This window comes from Aphelocoma coerulescens, chromosome 14 (genome assembly GCF_041296385.1).
Source record: "Aphelocoma coerulescens isolate FSJ_1873_10779 chromosome 14, UR_Acoe_1.0, whole genome shotgun sequence".
Classification (NCBI taxonomy): Eukaryota; Metazoa; Chordata; class Aves; order Passeriformes; family Corvidae; genus Aphelocoma; species Aphelocoma coerulescens.
This window is the reverse complement of record NC_091028.1, coordinates 15,717,825-15,744,875: the sequence shown is the minus strand read 5'-3', so window position 1 is coordinate 15,744,875 and position 27,051 is coordinate 15,717,825. Positions and strand designations below refer to the sequence as shown.

At 48.0% G+C, this 27,051-nt stretch overlaps 1 protein-coding gene and 1 long non-coding RNA gene across 3 annotated transcripts in view; one reads left to right on the top strand and one right to left on the bottom strand.

Annotated features, from left to right (window-relative positions):
• LOC138118799 (uncharacterized) overlaps positions 1-27,051 on the top strand; it is a 62,015-nt gene that overhangs the window by 27,143 nt on the left and 7,821 nt on the right. For both annotated transcript variants that reach the window (XR_011155287.1, XR_011155286.1), the window contains exon 2: positions 21,941-22,163. This is a non-coding gene — a long non-coding RNA (uncharacterized lncRNA). The remainder of the gene's footprint in view (positions 1-21,940; positions 22,164-27,051) is intronic.
• Positions 5,078-6,083, bottom strand: GPR139 (G protein-coupled receptor 139). Its single transcript, XM_069030014.1, has one exon. The coding sequence runs from the start codon at positions 6,008-6,010 to the stop codon at positions 5,207-5,209; it is 804 nt and encodes a 267-aa protein (XP_068886115.1). The 5' UTR covers positions 6,011-6,083; the 3' UTR covers positions 5,078-5,206.

Genomic DNA, 27,051 nt, shown 5'->3' with positions numbered 1-27,051 from the left:
CTTGTCCATTTAGTCTGTTAGAAGGTGCAGAGTGGGAGAAACAGGTGGAGCAGCATTTCTAGCCTGTTGGTAAGGCAGGAAAACGTGAGCTTTTAATATTTTTTGACAATTTTGTAATTGTAATAAATATTTATGTGTATTTGGTTCACTGTAGGAAGCTAACAGTAAATTCATTTTTGATGCCTATTTATTACAAAAGGCTGGAGCCTTTCAACCCCCTTGGTGTGTCTGGCAACTCCCGGGAATTAATTGCATGCTGTCAGAAAGGCAGATCCTGCAAAGCCAGCCCCAGCCTGCTAAGAGAGGGATTATTATTTAATTGTTCAGGACTATATGAGGCTGCTTTTTAAAATTCTACTCTTCCTGGTGGGCTTAAAGAGGATTTTAAAGAACTGAAAGCTGAGGCAGAAGCTGGTGTGAGTTCAGTGGGGGTGTGTAAAGAGTGGTCCCACCTGCAGCACCCACAGTGAGAGCTGCTGAGGGAATTGTGGCTTGCTGCAGGAATTGCTCTGCGTGGCTGCTGGCTCTCGTGGTTCTTATGCTGCCCCTCAGCATGAGATGGGATGAATGGACACCTCTGCTGTCCTTTGAGCTGAGTTAGGGACCTGCCAGCTCCAAGGAAGCACAGTCCCAATGTACTCTGCCACCTGCCTCATAATTCTGTCCCCAGGCTCCATTTAAAACCAGCAGGGAGATCTGGGCTGCTAGCAAGGCTTTTGCTGAGCCTCCCTGCTTTGGTAGTGAGAAAATGTCTTCTAACTTCCAGGACAAATTTACCTGAGGAAAATTCATAACCTCTTATTGTTGTTCCAGCTCAGTTTCATCAAGGTTTTCTGCACTGCTTTTTATCCCTTTATATACATATGCATCTAGCACATGAAGTCTTATAAAATGCAATTAATACTGTGCTGTATTGTTAGAAGTGTCTGTGATTACATTCTGGGATTTTTTCTCAGCTGGTTTCTGTTGGTGACTCATTGTCATTCAAGCCCAGCTGGCACAACTGGGTTCTTGGTTGTTTCTGACTGCTGAGGTTTTATAGCAGATGTATTGTTACAGGCAGACAAGTGGAGAACCTTGTGTTTATTACTATTGAATTCATCCCATTTTTATCACTGCAATCTGCAAGGTCATCTGATTCTTACATGAAATACCTGTCCTTCAGTCCTCTGCCAGCAGTATAATTCCTTTTTTAATAACCTGTACACTTCATCAGTACTTCTTATGCCACAGCTGTTAATGAAAGTATCAAGACAGGCAGACCCCAGGCTCCTTCCTTAAGGAATAACTCCGATAAGCTCCACCAGTTCTGACATTGCCCCTTTCTGCAGGGCCCCTTTCCCCTCATTTGTCTCTTTGAAGCTGTATTTTAAAACCTGCTCCCAAGCCTTTCCCAGCAGGGAAATCTGACAAGCATTGCCTGCGTGGTCCTTGCAGTGTGCTTAACCCTAGAGTGTTTGATCTCTCAGACACTGGACTTTTCTGGTCAGGTTCTTCTCTATTCTCTGCTTAGCTTTAGTATTTTTTGGTCCTTTTCATGTCCTTTTACTTCTCCAGAGAAATTAGGAACTTGATCCCAGATAGTTTTATGCTTGCCAGGGGTATGAAATCTGCAGTGCTAGTAATTTTCATTTGAAGAAATGTTGGGCTTCTTCCACGTGCAGTCTCCTGGGGTTCTGAATCCACTTTCTATCTCTTATTTGTAGTATAAGTATCTATGAATCAGAAGAACATCATAAGAATCCACAAATCAAACAATAGCTCCAAACACAGTAGTAAGTTATGCACCATAATTTATTATAATACAAACAAGTTTGTCAAACACAATATATTGTCTACTTATGAAAATATCAATATTCACAATTTAAATAGGTGATAGGTCCCATAATTTTATATACCAGCAACTCATCTAAAAAGTATTTTGTTCCTAGCTGTGGTCTTCAAAGATGTATACCTGTGAATAACTGCAAAACTGTCCATTCACAGCTTATTTTTTCTAATTGTAGATATTTGAAATACAAATTAGAGTACAAAAGACCATCTCCACAACAAAGATGGTTTTGTCTCCAGGATACTTTTTCCCTAAAGTAATCACACTGTATGTGCTTGGTTAAGTTTTTACTATTGGAAAATTAGGAGGTACAAGTAATACAGCAAGACAATGGCTAATTAGCAACAGTCATTGCAAGATGCTTCACACAACCAAAAATAAGGCAGGTATTATCAACAGCAGCTCCCATATGGCAGACTAAAAAGTCAAGGCTTTATTATCCAAACTGGGCTCTAAGAAGGCTTCCAATGTCTGCTAACAAGATACATTTTGATCCAAAGCCCTCCTGAAATGATGGGGATTGGAAAAACCAACCACAAAACCTGCTAGCAACCTTCCCTTTGACTTCAAAGGGCTTTGGAAGCAAGCTTTTAAAGCCCTAAATTATCAGAAGTGAAATGACCAATCCACTATACATGAAAATTGCACCTTGTCATTGCTAAAGTGATATGGAAAATGATTGTGAGTTTTTCCAAATAAGTTACAAGGATGTAATGCGTTATTTTTCATAGGGAAAAAAATAGTCACGCAGAAAGATTTTTGTTTTTAAATATGGTAATTTACAAAAATACATTATCAGGACAGAAAAAAATCAGATGACACTGATAGTTTGCAGGATAAACATTATGTTACAAAAATTAATAAGTCACAGCATGTGAATGGCAGCATATGCCATGCACTTAATTGAATGTTTTTTAATAAATAAAAGCCCTAAACATTCACTATTTTCTTTAAGGTTACTATTATATTAAATAGAATAGAGAACTTCTTGTATAAATAGGTATTTTTTCAATAGATACATTCTCAAAAATGAACCACTTATCTACATAGATATTGCACTTCAGACTCATTCACGTTTAACTCAGACAAGCATTCCTCATAACAAATGTAGAATAAAAATAAGTTATAAATACAGTGTTTTTCCAAAATGAAACGTACAGTACCTTTTCCATAAGGTAACTTTGGTTACTATCAACTGACAAAGACCAGAGGGAGGTTTCCAAGAGAAGGGCAGGAAGGATGGACACAAAACTGAATTTCTGTAATACACTATAAAGGGAGCAATAATTTTAACCTTGTCATGACAAATACAACAAGGCTGAGCATCCCTTTTACACTTTATTATTGCAAGGGTGAAGCTTTGAGATCACAAGGACAAACAGCCAACAGACTGAGAAGCTCCTTATTTTTCTCTGGGGACATTTAAATGGATACCATCCCTGTGGTGGCTGAGGGTAGAAATGATCAGCTTTTCATCTCAGCCCACTTCCCCAGACGTGCCCCCCTCCTTGCTCTGGCCTGCGTGGTCCCTGGGGTGCCTCAGCAGAGAATTGCTGAGCAGTTCTGCCAGTGGCAGGCCCTGGGCATCCCATCTCTGCTGAGAACACCCCTCTGTGCCTTTGCCTGGGGGCCTGGTTTCCATGGCCTGTGCCTTCTGCTGCCATTCCCTGCTGGGGAAGGCGAGCTCGGGGTTGGTGGGGTTGGCTCCTGCAGGATGTGGGTACAAGGCATTGTGCAAACACAGCCTTTGTGGCAGAAGGGAACCAGGCTCGTCCTCAGCAGGACTTCTGCCAACTTGGCATTTCTTAGGGGATTTGCACCAAAGCTGAGCCATCCATGTATTTCAGAGAGATGCTTTCAGCCTTCTGATCCCACCTTCGTGGGACTGACTGGATCCCTCCTCAGAGGACCTCTCTGTGTTAGTTCCTGATGCACCACGAGCTCCCTGATGGCACTGGAGATGGGCACAGGCACAAATGCAGTGTTAGCACCAAGCTACCACTGATCTGCAGCTCCTGAGGAGCTCCACTGACCACGCTGGGCTGGTGTTCACCACACACCTTCACTGCCCTCATGCCAGGTCCCTGAAGTGCCCACTGTAGAATAGAGAGGTTGTGGCATGGGGCTCCAAGAAGCCACATGCCAAGATTTGAAAGGGAAAGAAATTAAAAGAAATGCATTTTCAGCCTTCCTGTAAATCTCTTATTTTCTACACTCAGCATTGATGGGGTGCTGGTTTTTGAGTGTGAAGGAAGAGAAGATAACCTCCTTTAAATAAGCTAAATACTTAGATCAGCTTAAACTAAGGCTTTAATGTTTTTACTGCTGTTGGGTATTTAATGAATTTCTTTCACAGTTTGTTTTTTTTTTTTAACAACTCAATGGCAAATCTGCAATAGGACTAAACCAAACACGACAATAGGATGGCATCATCCCTCAGGAGAAAGACTTAAGTTGAGGTTTTTATATGTTAATCCCTAAAGGCCTGAACATGGGGGATAACAGAGAATCTGTATTGATTAAGAAGGAACTTGAAGGCTCTGATCACTCTGCTCACAGGAGCAGCTTCGGTGAGAGCTCTGCATCAGGCAGGACTTGGTTTCACCCTTGAAAGTCCTTAGGCACCGTGACTGAAATAGCTGGGGAAAGATGCTGCTTTTGTTCTTGGCTCTAGAAACATCCCTCCCTCTCTCGAGCTCCCCTGTCTCAGTCACATTCTTAAATAACAACTTAAAACAAGCAAATGTTGGCAGCTTGCAGGATTGCTTTCCATGCCAAGGCTGCAACAGGTACTGTATCGGTCCTCGAGCCTTGCTCACATGAGCCAAAACAGGCTTGTCACCATTTGTGTCACAGGCTGCCTCCTGCAAGGAGGTCTTGACAGCACAACTGTGTGTGGTGGCACTTCATGCCAGAATTGACACATAATTTTTGGCAAGTGCACGCTCCAGAAATGGCACCTTCCACAGTACACAAAAGCATCCATTTACTTTGTTGATTGCAAACTGATGGTCAAGTAAGGTTTCGTTGTGTTTTAAAAGGTTGTAATTAAACACTGCTGTGGCTTCACCCCTCTGATGACTTTGGATTGCACTGGTGTTGGGATGCAAAACGTTTGAGTGTGACTGAACACTAAGACTTGAACTCTGAAGCATATTCAAAATGCTATATAAGAGATGGAGGTGTTTGCCTTCTCACTTTTGCTCCGAAAATCAAGTGCTCCTGTTTCCTCCTGACAGTCTGATCTGCCCCTGGCCACCCAGGGAAATGAAATCAAATGACCTCTCTTCAAAACAGCCATTTCAGAAAATTACATCCTGAAGATGTAACCACTTGAAAAGAACTTGCACCCAGAAACTCCAACTATTGCCCTTTTCATGGTGATATTTTTATAGGCTTTCCATTCTTATCATACTGGTAAACAAGCATTTTGATGCAGTGAGAGTTGGCTGGGGAAATCCAAGGGCTGCTTGTTATGGAAAAGTTATGGTTTGTATAGAATTGCACAGGCTGCTTCTGACACTTAAAGAAGGCTTTCAAGGTGGCAGCTGCCATTGTGCGAAATCTTTTGCTAATAAAACAGTAGAGGAAGAAATTAATGGCAGTGTTCAGCAGTGCCAGCATGTTGGCGATGTCCGACACAATATGGACCACCCAGCTGTTGTTTATAGGCGACACGTAGAGGTGATACAATATCATGATTATTCTTGGCGCCCACAGTATGGCAAAAATAGAAGTTATAGTAAACAAAATGGCTGTTGTTTTCCCCGTGGAGTACCCTCGCAGGCGGAAATTGCTCTTTCGCCGCAGCTTGTACACGATGATGGAATTGAGGATGAAGAAGATGGAGCAGGGCACTAAGTACACGGTGAAGCAGTGCACCCAGATGAGCACGTGGTGCATGGACGTGCTGATGTAGTCTTCACTCCAAATGTTGGGCCACCAGTAGTAGGGGATGCTGGTCAAAAAGCAGGTGATGTAGACGCTCACAATGACTTTGCGGGTACGAGCCGGGTAGGAGACGGTGTGGTACTTGAGGGGGTGGCACACCGCGATGTACCTGTCGATGGTCAGCGGGACCGTGATCCAAATCGACGTGTGGATGGAAGAAAATTCCAAGACCTCAATTATTTTGTCCAGTACCTGAGGCATCTGTTTGTTTAAGATGAAGTCTTCCATGAGGAAGTCAACAAAGACGATGAAGAAGAGAACCAGGATGTCGGCAGCAGCTAGAGCCAGAAGGTAATTATAGGAGGACTTCTGCCTGCGAGCTACAAGCTGGGAGAGGATGATGACTGTCAAGATGTTTGCTGTGGAAAAAGAAACATAGAGTTAGGCTATTAAGATGTAACATTAGCTTTTCTGAGCACTTGCTTGGAGTTGTTCAAGCACTTGGCAACATGACCACCTAATTAAAATTCAAGAAACCAAAAGGAAAACACGCCAGTCATGTCCCTCAGCGAAGCTGTTGCAATGACAAGAGTGTGTGGCCCTGCTCTCAGCTCTGGAATCCACCCCTGAGCAGGGGATGCTGGAACTCCTGTCTGTGCACAAAGGGAGGGGTAGCAGGAGAAAAAAGCTCACACGCACACTTCTATTTCCCACCTTGCTTTTTTCACTTTTTCATGTAACAAGGGATGAATGAGAAGGTAATGAATATAAACAGCCCTTGCGGTACTTGAGAGATTTGCTGGAGCACTAAGGTGTAGCCAAATTTTAACTACTTTCTCTTGTTTACTAGAACTTACTGTGTAGTCTTGAATTGGAAAAAAAATAAAATCCTATTATTCCTACTATCAGTTTGGCTAGAATGAGACAGACAAGATTGTTCCCATCAGAAGCTGGTATCACTTGGCTAGAATACCTGGAAAAGTGCTTAAAAATCAGAGATGTGGTTAGTGTACAAGTGAGTGCCAAATGTTTGTAGTTGATACTTTTCTAAGTCTTCTGTAAATCACCTCTTCTGTGCATTCAGTGCTTCAAACACTTCTGCCAGCTTTGATGGATTTCCCAAAACAAATCAACAATAATTGGAAAGATTCCTTTAAACCAGAGAAAAAGGAAGTTGCTGACATGAAGGTAATGACGGCCTAGGACGTGTCCTACAACTGAAAACGCTTGGTTTTTTTAAAAACTGTTTTTCTTGGCACTGAGAAAACTTCCTCCTTCATGAACGCCTTCAAAGCCTGCTGTCTGGGAGCAGATTTCTGCCACCAGGGAAATGAACTGCAGCAGAGTGAATGATCTTGACTAACAGCCCTCACCTATTTTTGTGTTACCTGAATGTATTAATTTTGTATCTTGGAAAAAAACTAAACCAAACATGACAATCAACTGACTCTTTCCCTATATTAAAAACAAACAAACAAAGAAAAGAAGCACGATCTTTCCAATGGTACTGTCTCAAATTGCCTTCAGGGGAATTTTCCCAATTCTGTCCTCCATTAATGTGAACGTAGCTGCATTGATTTCAGCTCAGCACAGACGTGGGAGACAAGAGGTGATATCACCAGAACTGCTGTGTCATTTTTCACTCACTTGCTTAGAAATGCCTCTGCTGTGCCTGCAGACGAGCCCTGGAGGTGCAGTGAGTGATGTACTGTCAAGGAAATCCTCGAGCTGGAGTGTTTATCAAGGCTCTGCAGCCACTGCTGGTTTTGGCCAGCCAGGCTGACTGGCTCAGCTTCACAGAGATTGGATGTGACCCATGGGGTGCATCTCCTCTTTAAATCCCCTGGATTTGACTCATTCCAGTGGCAGCAGCTGGACCCAGTGTGCAGCAAGGGTGATGTCTGAAGGCACTGGTCCCTGCTGGTAACTCTGGCCTGACTGCCAGAGCAGCCCCTGCAGGGATGCTGAAGCTGTGCTGTGTTCAGGTACAGCAGCCCTGCTCCTCAGCTTTCTGTCTACTGCAGGGTCCTGCTGTTGGCCTCTAACCCCACTCTGTTTTGCTCGAGGAGCAGATTTAGGAGCAGTCCTCTGCACCCTTTGTCCCTGCCCCTCTCAGGGTTCCCCGCCACGGCAGTAACAGTGCGTGCTGAAATGCAAGTTATTTATCCAAGGCCAGCGAGCCTTGCTTGGTGAGCCAGATTAGAAAATTGATCTGACGAAGTAAACATGAGCTCTACCTCATTCCTTCTGCAAGGGTTACTGTACCTTGTACTGGAAATTCTTTCCCTGGGATCACATTAGAGCTTTTTCCTTGCTGGATGATATGAAATACAGTGATACCATTTACTTTGTGCAAACAGATACATACTGGGGTGCAGCAGAAAGTTGCTGGTGTGACAGTGTCTCAGCACAGGGTCTGTGAGTATTTTTCCTGCTGCACACTGTATAGGGAAAGTGTAGCTGAGCTATGGATGCCTCAGTCCTTCATCCATTTCCTAGCCAGTGTTAAGCTGGTCCTTGGTTGTCCTCAAACAGTTCCTAAAGCTCAGGAAAATGGGAAAGGGGTGGGTACACCACTCTCTGTGACCAATTGTGTCCTTGTGCTGGTGTCTCGGTAACCCCTGAGTGCCTCTTCAATGTCCTGCTCTCCTGTGGGCAAAAATTACCCACTGTCGGTGAAAGGTGATAGAAGAGTATCTGTGACCATATTTTAACCTTGCTGACACTAATTCTTGCACTAGCAAGGTAGTCTGTGATGAGAACTATGGCAGAGATGATGATGATGGAGATACAAAAATATCTGTCTCTACTGTAATGTAGGTGGAGCTACAGCTGCTGGATAGGTCAGCACCCCTAAATTGTCCTGGATGGTACACTGCCCATCTCCTGCAGTGTATTCTCTAGGTACTAAGTGGTTAAGATCATTTGAATTTGAAAGAGATTGATCACTGTGCTGGGAGATGATTAGGGGATGACAGATGGGAATTTATGCCAGCGTCGCTTGCTGCAGTGCAGTATTCTGAATTTATAAATATCTGTTTGAGAACCAGGGCTTGATTGGGGACTAGCTGGCTGAAGCCTTGAGGTGCTGCTGGCAGATGATTAGAAGCAACTGTACAAAATGGCAGTCTCAATTCTTTCCCTCCACACATGAGGACATGAGACATTTGAGACACAGCGTCCTAAGGTCCCTGATACCCAAACACCTTTGGTCCAGGCTGCTCAAAACACAGCCACCTTCTAACTCAGCCAGGCTGCACCACAGGACACTTCCATCTCTCCTCTGACATCTCTTCTGACTTTATCAGCTTCTGAGTACAAACTGCAGCACCAAAATTCATGCCATTGGAGGGCTGTTGTGTCTTCCTTTAGGAGTAACTTAGGCTCCCATGTGGATTTGGGTTTACTTCCCATGCCAAAGCCATGCTGCCTTGGCTGCAGAGCCTGGGCAGTCTTCTGTGCCTCAAAGCAGTGCCTGTGAGCTGAGGGCAGAGTTTTGCCCCCAGCTTCTCATTTCATGGGTTGCAGCCATCACTCAAATAGTGTCTAACAGCAGCCTTTGCAGGGATTTGAAGAGCTCCTTTCACTGACTACTTTCACTGCACGTGAGCTTAAGCAAGAGTGATTGTATCTGTCCAAAGAAGAAATAGGCATAGTTCTGGGCTTTATTTGTGGTTTGGTTTTTTTTAATTGAGAGCACTTTGCAGCCTCTGCAGTCAAATGGCCTTTACAACACAAGCTGTAGCCCCCTGCATTGGTTCAGCAGTTCAGCTTTATAAACGACCTAAATGAAGTAGCCACGAGTGTTGCTTGCCAAGCGTGATTCCGTTAGGTCACGGAGTATAATGGACACCTTTTAGCCAACACAGCTGTTGCTAGGATCCCCACAAATGATCGTGTAATGTGTGAAACTTCTCTGCAGGCTTAGCAGTAGTCACCTGACTGGCACAGAGAGATGGCTTACAAAGGGGAAATTTTAAGTTGCCTCAGAAAAAATGTTAGTAACACCTCCTTCTCAGATTTAGGAACTCCGAGAATGTAAGTACAATATGCTAAAATAAGTGGTGAGAAAAAGGGATGTTCTGGCTTGATGGGAATAGATGATTTCCTCTAAGCGAGGAGGCAATATTCAAATGTAAACAGGTACTATTTACTGCTCACCAATAGTTACCAGACTGGAGATGAGGATGGCGTTCAGCCCTTATTTAGTGTGGGAGCTCTCTGGAGAAGCTGATGACAACGGGTGATTTCTGACAAAGGCGCTACCATAACAGAAGCTATTCAAAAAAAAAAAACCACCAAAAATGCTGTGGCAATGTAAATACATGTTTATTACTGATGTTGGCTACAGCTGGTTATGTGATCTTTTCCAATGACCTCTGGATGCTGTTTGTCCTTAAAGAAGATAGGCTAGGTCCACATTTCCCTCTTACAGTGTGGATCAAACTCCGCACTAGAGCAGATGGGGACAGACTGAACGGTGCTTCAGTTTGTTCCTCTCTTTTATTATCATATCCTGAGTTCCTCCCTTAAACTGTTGTGAAGCCTAAAGAGATACTTTACAGAATATAATTACTGCAATACAAGTTTTGTCTTCCTGGGGAGATCCTGTGAGGATTGACTTTTGAAAATAAATGGAATTATTTGCTGTTCAGTTGTCCGAGTGCTGTCAAACAGCACACAGCAAGGCACCCCCACGAGGGAAGAGCTCTCAGCCCCTTCTGCTGGTGCCTGCATCATCTCCCAGGGAATGGAGAGGGACATATGCAAAAAAAAAAAAATGAGCATCATAAACGCTATGGCAGGAACGGATGCAGGATTGCTGCTGGAAGAGGTTTCACATCTTTGGGAAGGCTCTCGTGTGGCTTGTGCTTAGCAATCCCATGTGCAGGGACAGACCGTGCCAGTTCTGAGGGTGGAAGAGAACCTGGAGGTAGAGGAGGCCCAAGATCCTTCCCAGGACAATCCAAACTCCCTTCAAGGTGCAGGAGGCCGGGTTAGTTACTGCCAGGGAAAACACAGCACGGCCTTGTGCTTATGAGTCACAAGTGAATGAGAGAGTTGGTGCCAGAGGCCAGATTCTGACAATGAAATCTGGCCTCTGGGGCCACTTTTCTCACTGACAGCATTTATTAGCTGAGATGGCTCTGGGGAAGGATGCATGAATGAGGTACTCTGCTCTGCAGCTGGCATTAGCCATCAGTGGGTCACAGAGGCCAGAGAAGGATTTTAATCCAGCAAAAGCACTTCCTCGCTGTTGGAGGGCACAGACACAGTAATGGCACAGAGATGCCAATGGCTGATACTCCCTTTGAGCCTTGCCAGCCACGAGGATGGAGTGCAGCAGCTTGTCTGGCAGAAAGGTGTAATTACACTGTGCTGCTTTTGGCTTTCCTAGACCACTGGAGTTTTTCTGGAGCAGTCTGTATAAAACAGGGCTATTTCTGCAGTATGAGAACAGCCCAGGAACACTGGGCTAGGATGTGGGGAGGTCTGGCTTGTGCTCACTGGGGCCATGCATGTGTAAATGTGACAGGGATCTGGTTCTCCTCTTCCCATCTTCACTCTCCTTGTCCACCTTTCCTGAGGTGGGCCTGCAGAGCAGAAAGTCTCTAATGACTCTCAGACATTCCTCCTGCCGCTCCAAAGCCTTGCTTAGAGGCTCCCACACAAGGATAAAAATGTCTAAAATGCACATCTCAAAGTCTAGCCTCGCATCTTGCTACCAGAGCAGGACAGCTTTCGAATGGAAACTGGAGCTGGGAACAGAAAAAGTGATCTGCAAAATGATGCAGAAATCATAAAAGGAATTTGGTTATTCATGCAACATATCTGGAGAGACAGGGATTTTCAAGGCAGTTTGGGTGTCTCATTTGGAAGGTGTCTGTGGCTTCTAAATGTGGGCTGTCAGTGCAGTGTAAGAGGTCTCAAGCTGAGTAACTCGAGTTCCAGGGTGACCATTCTAACCTTTTGATACCAAATGCCAAAGTACTGCGGCAGATGCCAAAGGTGTTTCATGGGATGACTGGGATGGAGAGAGGATGTGACTTCATAAGGACACTGCCGTGAATTCTTTACTGAACATGAATAATTAAGAGGATTTTACCTTCGATTGTGGTTTTGCTAAAATAAACCAGTCTTTATGTCTTCCTAAAGCATTAGGTAATGCAATAGGAGCTCAAGATTGCAAACCCCATGGCCAAGCTTTTTCAGAGACTACGCCAATTTTACACAATATGCAGGAAATTACAGACTTTGTAAAACCATTGCAGTTTGGCTTTATTTGCCCACGGAGAATATACTGCATCCCCACTAGATATATCACTGTGCTGTGTGCCAGTCAGGACACTGAAGAAAACACACTTGGAGTGAACAAATGTGTGAGAAATATCCTAGTTTGATGTAAGTGACTGACAGGTGATTTGTCTTGAGACCAAAAGCAACCTCTAGAGCACCTGTCCGTGCAGGCAATACTCCATAAGATTGAAAAGATGGAGAGGTTTAATGACTGTACATTGCAGGGACTCTCTCGGGTGGTAGAAGGGAACAATTCCAGTGAAAAAGATGTTCAGTGTTACAACAGGCAAGCTTCTCTCCCCTTCCATGGATAAAGGGGTAAAACTCTTTTTGGTCATCTTCTGTACTGCTAATTCTGGTCCTGCTTGGCTGCCTCCACTTCATTCTCTCTGCCCAACCTGGGGTCCTGGGGGGCAACCCAACACCGTCTTCTCCCACGAGAGAAGCTTACCCCAAGAACAGCACCAAAGGCACTCCAGACATGGGGAGTTAGGATCTGTAAGTACATATCCACATTCTGAAAAATGAAAAACTGATTTGTGTGTAAGGTCTCCTGTGCTCAAGGAGTGATTTTGGCTTTGCTTCCTTTTCTGTGTCTCAAACCTAATGGGAAAAGAGATTAGAGGCTCAAAAAGACCACCTGAGACAGAAGGTGGAAGCTTTTGTGGACAGGGATTGCTTTGCACTTGATGTGTGAAAGCAGAGCACACACCCCACCAGGACATCTCCGTGTTGTTTGTTTGCCTACACCGAGTTGTGCCATGTGTGGATGAAGGCCTCTCCTGCTGCCTTCGTTCTGCTGATTCACCCCCATTTTATGGAAGGCAGCAGAAAGAGGATGAGGAGGAGAGAACTAAGTAAGGGGGTGGATGAAGAACAGCAGGATATTAGACTGCCTAGTGCTTCTGAATGTTTTGACTTCTTAACAACTGGGGGCTCTGCATTACCCACCTACCGTGAAAACTGGCTGTGCTCTCTCTTTTGTGTCATTGTCATTTCAAGGAAAAATGTACTTTGGAGTTTTTCCTTTCCAATCCATTGTAGCTGCCTGCCATGCAAGGTTGTGCACTTCATAGTCTGCTGAGCCTCCCAAATATGGCACCTCATTATCATTACAGCCCCAACAGTGTTGTTTCCTACTGACGTGGCAGAAGAAATCCAAAGTTAGCAATTGTACTCTGTCTAGTGGCATCCAGAAATGTACAATCAACCTCTCCCCAATCCATGCATTAGCATGGATTCAGCCACATGCTGTCTTCCAGGCTGCAAGATTTTAGCAGCTGCAAGCTCCAGAGGTACTGACCAAACGAAATCACTCCCATCTGCACACCTTGCTGTCACCAGTTCTGTGCAGGAACAGAATGAATCTATTATTTTTCATAATGGTTCTTCTCTCCTTAAAGAACAAGCATTCATTTTACAATAGGAAATGACTCATTTTAAGCGTGTTAGCAGCAGTTTCGTTCCCCTCTGCCCAGCACTGCTACTGTAAATGAGCTGTAGTGCCTTTCAGTTGCTCCAACAGCCAAGCTAAAGTTCCAGCAATCTATTTGTCCCCTTTTAAGTAGGATGCAATGTACTGGCCTTGCATCCAATTCAGATTTTAAGCAGAGAATATATGGTCTTTGAGTGAAAAGGGTGGTTGAATCAGGTCTCAGGTGGGTTTGGTTCTTATTCGCTAATGAGCGACAGCAGAAGAGTGCTGTTTTTTCAAGGTCATAACTCTACATTTTAACAACTCTCCCACTCATATTTTCGGATCTTCCTTTAGCACTTCCATTTTTCAGGTATGCTGCTATGAGAAAAGCTATTTATTCAGTTGTTGGAAATGGTCTCTTTAATCAGAAGCCTGTACTGTGATTGCAGAAGAATATACTAGGCAGTAGATGGCAGGAATCCAAAACGAGTCAGACACTTCCACAGCGCTGTGTGCTCTGTGTACACCTACCTCTGCCTGCTTTGGTATTTACTGCTACTACACACCACGTGGGTCACCAGCAAACATTGCTACGTGTCCCCCTCACCGCTCAGGGTACTAACTGGGTCACAGCTGTGGGCACAGGGATGGCAGCGCTCTCCAGGTCTCACTCCCCCACACAGCCTCGGCGTGGAGGGAATGCAGCTGGGCTGCTGCATGGTGATGGTCTCTTGGGTCAGGGGTGCTCAGCCCACCAACAGCACCTGCCTTGCCAGGATGATGACCCAGGCATGCACATCTCCCAGAGAGCCTCCTTATCCCAAGCTTTATAAGGGAGAAGGCTCCAGAAGGATCAGGTCTCCATCCTTTCAGCTGGCCTGGGACCACCCCGCAGTTTGCACAGGCACAGTGCACCCATGTGTCAATCCAACGCCCTAGGAAGGAGCTGCCTTGCTGTGCAAGGACAGCCAGTCTGTCACCTGCTAGGGCAGGGTCCATAGCTTGGACCCTCTTCACAGAGTGTCAAACCAGTTAGGTACCCCTGCTGAGCTGACACGTTCCTCCAGGTCAGGACTGCAGCTTCTCTCCCTCTGCATGGAGCCCTGTGAATGCACCCTGCGCTTGGCTGGGCTTTGGATGACCCGGGTTGTCCCCATCTCCACGTCACCTTGTTCAGCAGCAGGTCTGACATGAACACTACCTGTTCACACCTTCCAGCTGGGAGCATCCAAGCATGTCCAGGCTGCTTTCCCAAGCTTGTGAAGTCCTGAGTCTACATTTAGATCAGTGTGACCGGTTTAATGCAAAAGCCTAAAGCACAAGTAAAAGAAACAGTTGTGTACCAGGCTCCTGAAGTTTGGAGTGGCACTTCCCTGGGGTACTGCTGTGAGTCTATTACCTCCTGGAGATGCTGTAAAGGTGCTGTGCTTTGTGTCACTGGGATGCAACGATCCCGAAGACAATGCACATCCCAGGTAGGCAACTGACTGGGGAGCAAAATGGAACCAGCAATCCCACTGGGATTGACTAAGATAGCCAGATTTCACTCTGCCTCTCACACTGTCAGGAGGAGATGAGCCCTGGGAACCTGGATCAGGCCAGACTGGGATCTAGGAAATGCTGATGCTCTGTCCTTTCAGCAGCAATATGCTCCCTTCCTGATGGAAAAACGGACTGCATGCAAGGCAACTCCATTGCTGCTGCTCCTTCTAATGAAGCAGGAATCAAGGTCAGAGCCAGGTTTCTGCAGCAAGCAGTGCTGCTTCTGTGCCTGACCTTCTTGGTTGTGTTCAGTGGCCCCACCACAGAAGGAGCTCTTTGGTGCAGCTGCTTTGTGCAGCTCTCACTGACAAAGGCAGAGACAGAGTGGTACCTGTTGCTCTTTGCTTTCTCACCTTTACCAGCCCCCTCTCGGACTGAATCAGAGCAATTTATTCCCTCCCCCACATCCAACATCATCCCCTCTCTAGCATTTTCTCTCACTAAAGCAAGAAACACTTCCATTAAGACTTTTTGCAGCCTCTCTCTTGCCTCCCAGCTAACTGCAGGTGCTTCAGAGGTTCTCTCTGACAGACAAGGGGAATGCAGGCTTAGCAGAGCAGGGGCTGCAGAACAGCTCCATAAATGAGAAACCTTCTAAATGGGAGAAGACCCCACCTCAGGGCCTCTGCCTCATGCTGCTCCCCACCACTGCACTGGCATTTTCTCCTTGTTCCCTGCAGCCTGATCCTGAGACACCCACTCCTGCTAGCAGGACCATGTACTTGTGGGACACCTTTGCATGCCTGCACTTGAAACAAGTTTCAAAAACCTGTCTCTGTCTTATCAGCCTCTGCTTCAAATGAAAAGAAGCAGCCTCCTGGCCCAGCTGCCCGAAGGCACGATGACCCCTGGCAGAGCTGCAGCCAGCTCGGGTGCAGCACCAGCCACGCAGGGTCAGTGTGCAGTGGGGGCTCTGCAGGTGCCTCTCTGTAGGGCCCAGCCTGTCCCTTCCCTCTGTGTGCTACTGCCAGAGCAGGGCTGAAGGGAGTTTGCTTTGCTCTCTCTCCTCTCTGCTATCTACAGACCTTCTGGTGGCTGGTTGAACAGAGGGAGAAGGAGCCACTGCTGAGAACCGGGTCTGCTGAGGTGCCTGGGTTATACAGGGGTGGGAGGGGGAAGATGTTTCTGCTGCACACACTGTCAGGCCTGGCATCGCTTGGCCTCAATGTGGAGTTGTTGAGTTAGTGAAATTTCCTTCAGATGCTACAGCAGAAAAGGTGGAAACAGTTAACTGGCTTTTCTTCTCATCAGTCTTTCTCCAAGATTTGTGGCAAGGAGTTAACTCTTTGCATAGCAGCAAAACACTGCACTAGTGCTGTATTTGAGGACAGATCCTAGACAGGGTTTCTCTTAAAATTCTTGGCACCACATAGAGCTAATTAAGATCCCACATAGTTCAGGACTCTTTCTCTAACAGCCAATAAAGCCTGCTACCTTTACAAATTTCTAATGTCAAAAAACTGAAGAGCAGCTTCAAATTAAAACATGAAAAGCTCTTTTTAACACTGCTCTTGCCCTGTACCCCATCCTCAATGAAGCTTGGCTGTGTGAGCCTTCCCCTAAGCACATCCAGCTTGTTCTCATCTCTGTGCAGGCTCATGAATTTCTCATGCACTCAGCACACTGTGCATTTACTCAGCACACTGTGCATGTGCAGAGTCCAGGTGTCAGTGCCAGTGCTCTGGACACATCCACACTTGATGTAAGCCCACGGAACTCAGCAGTGCTGCACCACCATGTGCTTTGGCTAGTTCTGTTAAGCACTGGCACTGGTGCCACTGCTCTAATCAACTGATGTCTGATCCCTTGAGAAATGCATGAGACCACTGCTAATTTGGACTGTGTCTGACTTTAACCATGTTCTTAGAATGACAGTGTTAGGTCTGTAATTACAATGCAGTATCCCCAGGGAGCTGGTGCAAGTATGTGCAGAACGTTCATTAAATGACTTTTCTTGTCTGTGCATGCAAGACTTTCCCCCGTTTCAGAGACATACAATGGCAAGCTTAGCCACAGAGTGCTTCATGACAACTTCTTCACCTCATAATCCTGAGAGAGTCTTGCTCAGTTTCTAGGGGACTGATGTTGAAGTCAGAGCCTGTCATTACTATGGACATCTAAGCAGCCCCTAAGGAATTAACGAAGGGGAAACTTCCTCCTATCCCTGCTGGCTGAGTCTCTTCAGGTCAGGGCTGGGACTTTTGAAGCACAAACACTTGCCTGTGCTCTGCATCCTCTGTGGGTAAATACAGGACTTAACTTTCCAGTTCTCTGAACTATTAGCCAATCTTCAAATTTAAATTGTGAGACAGAAAGGGGAAAAAAAAAAACCCAAACCAACACAAAGCACATCAATTCCGACAGAGTGGTATTGCATGCATGCCACTCAGAGGCAGGCTTCTCTTCATCTCTGATTAAAAATTTTTCTGTGAAAAAATTGCTTGAAGAAGGAATTAAGGTGAACAAACATTTGGAAACTATAGACTATTACCTATCATCACTGCTTGCCGTTCCACATGCCACTTAAAATGAGTAGCTCTACACAGACAAAACCAAACTCTCTTGTATCACACCCTTAAAACACCAATTCACCTTGGTGCATCAGAAGGCTCTCACTTTTTCCCCCAACTCATTCTACCTGTCCTTGGGATCACTCTAAGTCACTCTCAGGCTGGAGGTGTTAAGCCAGTGAGCAAGCCATGCTGTCTGCCCACCCCAGCTGTGCTGGGATGGCAGCGCTGCCCACTGTAACTACAGCAGCTCCTCTCCATCCTGCGTGCTGAGGCATCTCACTGGCAGCCACAGGCAGCCCCCTCCAGGAGGAAGCACCTGCTCAGTCCTTGTCTCGCCTGAGACAGCACTGCCGATGTGATGCTCGAGTGGCATCTGCACGTTTGGAGCTGTGTGCTGGCAGTGGTGCCCCACAGGTGTTCACATCCAAGCTTGGGACATCCTTTCCTTCCTTATTTGGACTGCCTCAGCTTTTCTTGTTCCAAGCATCTCTGTAATGTCTTTGTCCCCCTTTTAAGCAGGAAATTTTGCTCAGGGTTATACACTCTGGAGACTGGTCCCTGCTAGCTGGGACTTTCTTCCAAGCCCCGTACCAGCATTCAGGGGTCTCAGTGTCAGCATTGCCATTGCCTTTGCTGCACACTGACCTCAAGACTGGACTTTCTACCTACTGTCCTGCTCCACCAGCCACAAGGACAGGCTCACGAGTATGACAGCTGTCTGCTAAGCTTCTGACAGCATGCTCCTTCCCCAGTCAAGTTCCGTAGTGGTGGTGTGTCGCTTCCTACAGCCAGCCCTGCCCCACAGAATCGGGTGGGGATTTGCACCAGAAAAACTCGGCAGCTACACTTGTGCTGGCCCGGCAGTAGATCGGTGGGGACACGGCCGCCTGGGTACCGCTCTGGTACTCACATGGCCGAAACGACAATGGCAGAAACTTCACGACAGGCTGACTCTGTTCGTCAAGTTCAAAGTCAGGGTGCCCGACGCCGGGTAGGAGGGCGAGGGCAGGCAGGGACAAACCCTGACGAGGGAGGCAGCACCGGGACGGCAGCGCGCCGGGCGGAGAGATGCTGTCCGGGGGATGCTGCTGTCCGGGAGATGCTGCTGTCCGGGGGATGCTGCTGTCCGGGAGATGCTGCTGTCCGAACCGCCCGCGCTTATCCCGCCGAGCACGCGGAGCCAGCGCGCCCGGGGCATCCCGAGGACACCGCGGGCGCTCCCCCCGCCCCGCCCCGCACAGGAGCCGCTCCGGCGGGCGCTGCCGGGGCCCCGCAGCCTCGCCCGTCCCGCGGCACTCACCCGGCAGCCCGAGGCAGAGCAGCAGGCTGTAGTAGACGACGGGTGCGTATCCCAAGCCGCAGCCATAGCGGTGGTGCGCCAGGAGCGAGCCGTTGTGGAGGTGGAGGTGGCTGTGCTCCATGGACCCGCTGTCCCCGCTGCCGGCGCTCGCTCCGCCGCACGGGCCGCCCCTCGCACGCTCGGCGGCGGCGGCGGCGAGCGCGGCGCGGCCCCGCGGCGGGCGGCGGCACATGGCGCGGCCCCCGGGCAGCCGGCGGGGCCGGGCCGGGCCGGGCGGGGCGGGGCGGGACCGGCCCCCGCCTCGGGCCGCCCCCGGCAGCCCGGCTGCGAGCGGGGAGCGCCGCCGGGGAGCCGCCGCCTGCCCGGTGGGCAGCGGGCTCGCCCCGCGGCGGGAAAAGGGGTTTTCTCTCCAAGCTGGATCAGTAGGAGGAGAGCAGAGGCGAGGGCCGTCAGCCCTCGGTGTGCCTGGCTGCAGCCCTGGGCTGGGCTTCCGACCGGCTGGGGAGGCAGGGGCTCATCCAGCGATGGGCGTTCGTGTCTGCGGCATCAAAGCGCAGAGCCGGGTTAACAATGCGCTGTCCCTCCTCTGCCCGCCGTGCTGCGGGTGAAGGACGGGGCGGCCAGCGGGGACACGGCCGTGCTCCAGCGGGGACACGGCCATGTTCCAGCGGGGACACCGCCGTGCTCCAGCGGGGACACCGCCGTGCTCCAGCGGGGACACCGCCGTGTCCCCCGTGAGCGGCTCCCGCAGGACAGTGCTGAGGGGAAATCAGAGTTTCTAAAACCTTCTTCACTCATTCCCTAAGGCTTGTGTACTTCAGTACATAGTCCCAGGTGTAACTACTAAAGGATTTAGAGTTAGGCTTGTTGTGATAGGGTGATGGAAGCCTGTCCTTTGTGCTAGTCAGTGGGCTGGTCAGGTGTGAGCACATTGATATGTCCAGGAGGTTATGGTTTAGTGATAAAATAGATGTTTGATTGCAGTGCCTGCCTACTGAGCAGAAGACAAGATGGTTTTTCACCCAAAGTGTTTAGCTGAGCCCCACAGACCAGCACGGTGTGTTGGAAGAACCCCCTGGGTTTCTGAGGCTGCCAGAGCAAGCCAAGAGCGATGTACCTGTCCAACGTGAGGTTGGTCAAAGAGCTGTGTCTGGTGGGATACACACAAGATACAGTGGGTGGGTTACAGAACTAAATGAAGATGTGATCCTTACTCTCTGAAAACATCCGACTGCTTAGGGTGATGTGGGCCATCAGGTGACTCAGTAAGGACTTCTGCACCTTTGGGTTTCCAGGGTCTTGTTTGAAAAGTAGTTTAGCTTCTGTTTGGAAACACAGCCAGGAGCAAGTAAGGCTCTGGTCTTGCAAGGACTTGAGTAAGTTACTTTGCTGGGAGAGTCAGTAAGATTATTCACTTACTTAAATGCTTTATAGAAGAGGTCTTTTTGAATTGTATTGAAACTGCTGTCCACCTTCCCAGGTTAAGCATGCTGGAAAAAACATGTTTTTTCTCTGCTTTTCGGTGGATGTCTTCATGAATGTAAGTTAGAGTCTGCTGGTACAGCTTTTATGTGGATGTGTTCCTTTTGAAAAGAATTTTTTCTAAACTATTCATTCAAATAACCAGCAGAAGTGTATAAAGCAGTGTATGTGGGGGTGATTATATAGTACAAAGTCCTGTGAATTCAGCTTTGTCTGGTTTTCTTTTCCCAAGATATTTAACTTACAGGGTCTTTTTTGAGTTTTTTTAAAGTTCTTCTCATGTTTCTGCAACAGACCTGAGGAGGAAAGAGATCTTTTATTGCCTCCTGAAAGAGAGGTGATTTTTCCTGGAGCCTTTTCTTGGGGGGAGTAAGTACCTCAGCAGGGCTGGAAGCGTGACTCACTGTTTCGAAGTTAAGTGAAGCTCATCAGCAAAACAAAACACAGAAGAAGGGGATAGCAGCAGAGCAAGTGATGGTTAAAAAGTGCCACATCCAGTTTGCAGCACCATGAGTCTCTCAACTTTCCGGTTAACAACAGTGAGATCCCAGGAGAAGCTGGAGGCTAAGGAAGAACCTCTGCCATCTATTTTCTGTTGTGCTGCTGCCACTTTTAAGTCTGGCCTAGTTTTGAACATCCTGAGCAATCGGGCTTCCCTGGAGAGGGCTGTTTCTCTAATAGAAGCATATGTTTCCTCAGAGCTGGAGCTGTCTCCAGGGCATAGTTCAGGTAGCTGCTCATGTGCTGAGGAGAGCTGTTGGTAATAAGAATCTTTTCCTATCTTCCCACCTGGAACTCTCAGTAGAGCCTCACAGGAGGCTCTGCTGCATGTGACCTGCTCCTATTGTAAGAGGAGGAAAACTGGGAGGTTTGTTCACATTCATTAACAGTTCCCTCTCTCCTGCCCTGCGAATGGAGAGGCCACAGAAAGTAAATCTGTTCCTCGTACCTCAGGAAGCTTAATTGAAGCTTCCTGAGGAACTTTTCTGCCTCATTGCACCAAGAGCTTCTAAGGCAGGATGAACTGGGTTTCCACATCTGATTTGCTTTTGCTTCACTGAAATAAAATTAGTGAAATACTTTGTAATAGATCAGAATTAAGGGCCCAGAGTAAAGGTGAAAATTGCTCTTGTGTTCTGTGTGTGAATGGTGTTTGGAGGGGCTTTTGTCCTTCAAACAACTTCAAACCAGTTTTGGCCTGAATAAAATGAATTTGGTTTTTCTGCTCTCTGAATTGTGCAGTAACAGAACCCCAGACAGAAATGTCAATAAAGCCAATTCAAAACTAACCACAATGCTTGCTTCTACTTATAGCTGTTTATTTTTAAGCTTCTCTCCGTTTTCTAGAGGGATGACATTTATGTGTAACATCAGGGCCGCAGTGAGGAGAGCACTGCTCTGCTGCTGAACTAACAGGCAGATACCTCTGGAGCCTTGAGGAGGACGGCTCCTGAAGCTCATCTCATAAACAGCCACAGGCTTAGACAGTGAATGATGTTTATTCTTTTCCTAAGAGCAGTTTATTGTTTTCATGGCATGCTACATAACAATAACAGGTGGATGTACTTCACTTTAAAATTCCAGAGGCACTTGAACTTGGTTAGCTTTTTTTTTTTCTTTTTCTTTTTTTTTCTTTTTTTTCTTTTTTTTTTTTTTTTTCTTCCCAGAGGGAATGAGCCTTCCTAGAAACTGCTAGACAGTGATCCTGGCGGCAGGAAGATGGAGTGACAAGTTAGTCACACACTCCCCCATCCACTCGGGCCGTGGAACAAAGCACTGGTGACTTCAAGAGACAGGAGCCATTCCCTGAGGAGTCGGGAAGAGCCAAGGGTTGTGCTGTTGCAGCACGCTGGTCATTGCTGTGAGCAACATGCCTGGAACACAGCAAAGGTGACACTGGAAGGATAATGCATGGAGTGTGTAAAGGGACTGGGAGAGGCTGGGTGAAGGTAGAGACGTCTCTCAAAGGAAGAGGTGTTGTTTGGCCACAAAGATGTGTGTTAACAGCTACAAGAGGCCAGGGACGTTGGCAAGAGAACTGGTTTAGGGCCTGATCAGGGCTGTCTTACCTGTGTTGTAGTGCTGCAGGAATTAAACTCAGAGCTGCTTCAGAGAAAATGATACCTGTAGGAAGGACAAGTCTTAGATTATACCTTATTAGATGCTTGTATATAATTTTGCTGCAATGAAACCCTTTCCTTCAAAGCAATATTTTTATCTTTCCTTACTGTTAGGCTGCAGGATATTTGAGCCAAATTCTACTCCTTGTGAGTTAAAGAACTGTCTCTATCAATAGCATTCTGCAGGTCTCTCCAGACATGGAAGGTGAGGGAGACCTTTCTATGTTCTCATAAAAGCCATCAAAGAAAAAAGGTGATTATGAAAGTTCTTTACTGGAGCCTCCTCAGTGCCTATGCATTGGCAGGCTCCAGTTTTACGAGAGAAGAGTGAAGATTTATTCATTTTTAAGGTCAGAAGTTTTTCTTGTTGCCAGGCAAGGCTGTGGGTGCATTATGGCTTCTCCAACTTGTGCTGCAGGTCCACAGCCTGCACCCTCAGGCTCCACAGCCCTGCAGACTCCTCTTCATCTCTTCTTCCCTTGGCCTTGTATCTCCTTGGAGAGCCCATGAAGGTTACAACAGGTCTGAAACACTGTCTGTAATGGAGCTTTGCCTATGTGAACCAACTGAAAACAAGTTTAAAGCTTTTAAACACCAATTATTTCCTTCTAGAATTAAATGTTTATTCCCTGAACTCCCTTTTAGGTTTCAACTGACAAATCTCATTGTAATTAATTTGAGCTCTATTGTGAGTACATTTTCCAAGGGAACAGAAAACAGATGTGATAAATGCCTGAACATGAGATTAAACCTAACATCTGTTGTTTTAAAGAAGAGTTACAAAACACACTGTGTTTTGTTTGTGTTTAATTGGTAGATGATACACCTGATTTTCCACTGTTGTCTTTTGAGGTTACATTGAAAACATCTGGTAGAAATGTGCCCTGAGATAAACTCATTTGACCTGTCCAGTTTGCAGTGGTTATGACAAATCACTGCTATTTTGGCAATAGTCAGCATATAGATGGTGTTTCAGATAAAATGAATGTGTTACACACAGTAGAAATCAAACTCTTTCTGCAAGACAGGAAAGTGAAAAGGATCCATCAGGAGCTTGTATGATGCTTAACTTCGGAATTTATGGTTATGGCTTATGTTTAGCATAAGCATATGCTTAAATCCTTTGCTGGATTTAGACATAAATAAATTAGGATTAAAATGTAACTACTTGACAAATCCTTCTGAAGATGGAGGCTCATTTATCCTCTCCCCAAGGTGAAAAGAAAGCACGTGGGATTCATGTCACAGACTCAGTGCATTTCCTCTACTGTGATTGTAAAAAGTTGGATAAGAAATACTCGAACGTTCGAGTTTCCTTGAGCTGGAAATTCCAAGTGGTTTAACTGTAGAAAAGGTGTGGCATGCACAGAGCTCGAAGTGGAATGCTGACAGATGGAGGTGACACTTCCTTGCCCCGTTATGGAGCAGAAACCAACTCCACCCTCTGAATACCAAGAAGAACGGTGAAAACAGTTCAGATAATCTCTTATTTTAAAACCATTGTACCAATTATTTTTACTGATTATTGAAAAAAAATAAGGTATTATTACAACATTATAGTGCATTCCTATTTGCCTTACTAAACCTCACGACCTCATTTCAGGATCAAGTCACAAAGTTAATTACTTTGTTCTGTAGCTTAGGGTTTCCTATGCAAACACCATGTTTAGCTGGTGTGGTTAAATCCTCCCTGCACATCTCAGGACAAGCTACACGAGTTGGATTTGGAGCTTTTCTTTAAGAAAACACATAATCCTCCCCATATTTACTCGTTGGTGCCTTTGTGTTGCTGGAGCGCAGCGGGCACAGGCGCATCCTGTGCTGCTGTTGGCGGGGCCAGCACTGGCGGGTGGCACGGTGCCCACAGAGAGTGAGTGCCTTGTCGGGAGGGGTGGCTCTGGCCCGGCCGTGCCTGTCACGGGCACGCACAGCAGCAGCCCTGCAGCCCTGCAGCCCCTGCAGCCCCAGCAGCCCTGCAGCCCCAGCAGCCCCTGCAGCCCTGCAGTCCCTGCAGCCCCTGCAGCCCTGCAGCCCTGCAGCCCTGCAGCCCCAGCAGCCCCAGCAGCCCCTGCAGCCCTGCAGCCCTGCAGCCCTGCAGCCCCAGCAGCCCCTGCAGCCCTGCAGTCCCAACAGCCCTGCAGCCCCTGCAGCCCCTGCAGCCCCAGCAGCCCCAGCAGCCCCAGCAGCCCCAGCAGCCCTGCAGCCCTGCAGCCCCAGCAGCCCTGCAGTCCCAACAGCCCTGCAGCCCCTGCAGCCCCTGCAGCCCTGCAGCCCTGCAGCCCCAGCAGCCCCAGCAGCCCCTGCAGCCCTGCAGCCCTGCAGCCCTGCAGCCCCAGCAGCCCCTGCAGCCCTGCAGTCCCAACAGCCCTGCAGCCCTGCAGCCCTGCAGCCCCAGCAGCCCCAGCAGCCCTGCAGTCCCAACAGCCCTGCAGCCCCAGCAGCCCCTGCAGCCCCTGCAGCCCCAGCAGCCCCTGCAGCCCCTGCAGCCCCAGCAGCCCCAGCAGCCCTGCAGCCCCAGCAGCCCCTGCAGCCCCTGCAGCCCCAGCAGCCCCAGCAGCCCCTGCAGCCCCAGCAGCCCTGCAGCCCCAGCAGCCCTGCAGCCCCTGCAGCCCCAGCAGCCCTGCAGCCCCAGCAGCCCTGCAGCCCCAGCAGCCCTGCAGCCCCTGCAGCCCCAGCAGCCCTGCAGCCCCAGCAGCCCCAGCAGCCCCTGCAGCCCCTGCAGCCCTGCAGCCCTGCAGCACCAGCAGCCCTGCAGCCCCAGCAGCCCCAGCAGCCCAGCAGCCCCTGCAGCCCCTGCAGCCCTGCAGCCCTGCAGCCCCTGCAGCCCTGCAGCCCCAGCAGCCCCAGCAGCCCCTGCAGCCCCTGCAGCCCTGCAGCCCTGCAGCACCAGCAGCCCTGCAGCCCCAGCAGCCCCAGCAGCCCAGCAGCCCTGCAGCCCCAGCAGCCCCAGCAGCCCCTGCAGCCCCTGCAGCCCTGCAGCCCCTGCAGCCCCTGCAGCCCTGCAGCCCCTGCAGCCCCAGCAGCCCCAGCAGCCCAGCAGCCCTGCAGCCCCAGCAGCCCTGCAGCTCCTGCAGCCCCTGCAGCCCCTGCAGCCCTGCAGCCCTGCAGCACCAGCAGCCCTGCAGCCCCAGCAGCCCCAGCAGCCCTGCAGCCCTGCAGCCCCAGCAGCCCCTGCAGCCCCTGCAGCCCCAGCAGCCCCTGCAGCCCCTGCAGCCCCAGCAGCCCTGCAGCCCCAGCAGCCCTGGAGCCCCTGCAGCCCCAGCAGCCCCTGCAGCCCCAGCAGCCCTGCAGCACCAGCAGCCCTCCAGCACCCGCCCGCTGGCCTGCGGGGCAAAGGAAGGAAGGTCCTGCAGCATCCCCTCGCTTTCTGTGGGAAGGAGCAGGAGGCATAAAGGAGTGAGGCTCCATGGAAAAGAGGCTGATGCAGACTCCGGTTTTGTGGCCAATTAAATAGGTTGCAAGGCCCCTTGTTAACTTCTGCCCGTCCACCAAATGAGCAGCCAGCCTGAGCAGAATAAGATTACTTTCTCATTTTACATAAAGCTTTCACATGCTATCCCCCCTATTAATTAAGTAGATTAAAGGTTCTGGCTTCCTTGCACTTCTCTTTTCTTGTCTGATACACTTTGAATTAGATGTAACCATTATAAAATGATCAGAAGAAAAGACTGATTTTTTTTCTCACTTTCTAGGTATTGTGGGTATTTTTAGGTACCACACTTAGCAGATACAGCGAAAATACCTCCCTGCAGGTGGATGCTTTAAGTGGTTATAAAAGCCACTATTAATTTGGTTTTATTTCCTTGATATTAAAAAAATCTTATTTTGAATTTTCAGCAAGAGTAATTTGTCTGTCAGTGGACACATATTCTCCTCAAGGCTTGGCTTGTTTGTTGTTGTTACTGTTCTAGGTAAAAAGAGTAACTGCTTAATCAAAAAGCAGTGCCATTAAAAAAGTTAATGAGCTTTGTATCCAGTCTTACTCTCGTGCAGTTCCACTGACTGTGCCATGATTTCTCTTGATTTACTTTGGCATAAGTGAGGCATAAGCAGAATCCATCTCGGGTTAGCCACAGCTTTACTGTAATCCGTGAGGTCAATGAGAGCACAAAAGGAAGGAAGCTCTACATAATCAGAAATCAAATAATGCAATCCCCCTACAGCTCCGCTTAGTGCTTGCTGCTGATGTCAAACACATGTCCAAGCCTACGCTGGAGGCACCACCAGCAGCTGCCCAGGGGAAGAGCAACAGGACCAGTTGTGTGCCTGAGCCCTGAGACTAGAAGTGGTTTTGATTAAATTCATGTCATTTTACAGGCAGGTGCAGCGCTCTGATATCTTTATGTTTATTCTGCAGTTCAACTGCCTCTGCCTATGGCAGGAGGAAAAAATGTTGGAACACATCACTGAAGAAAGGAAGAAAAAAAAAAGGGAGGAAAACAAACTGAAAAAATTGAACTTGTCAGTGTGAGCAGGGAGAGGGATGTAAGTGCAAACACCCTGATGCAGCTCAACTCAGCTGAGACCATGGAGCAATTTTCTGTGCAGCAGCAGAGCTGCAGCCAGCCTGGCTTCTAGGTGGGAACTGCTTTCATTAACTTCAGTAAGATTGCTTCACTGAGTGGGATGAGCAGGATTTGGGTTTTAGAAAGCTGCAG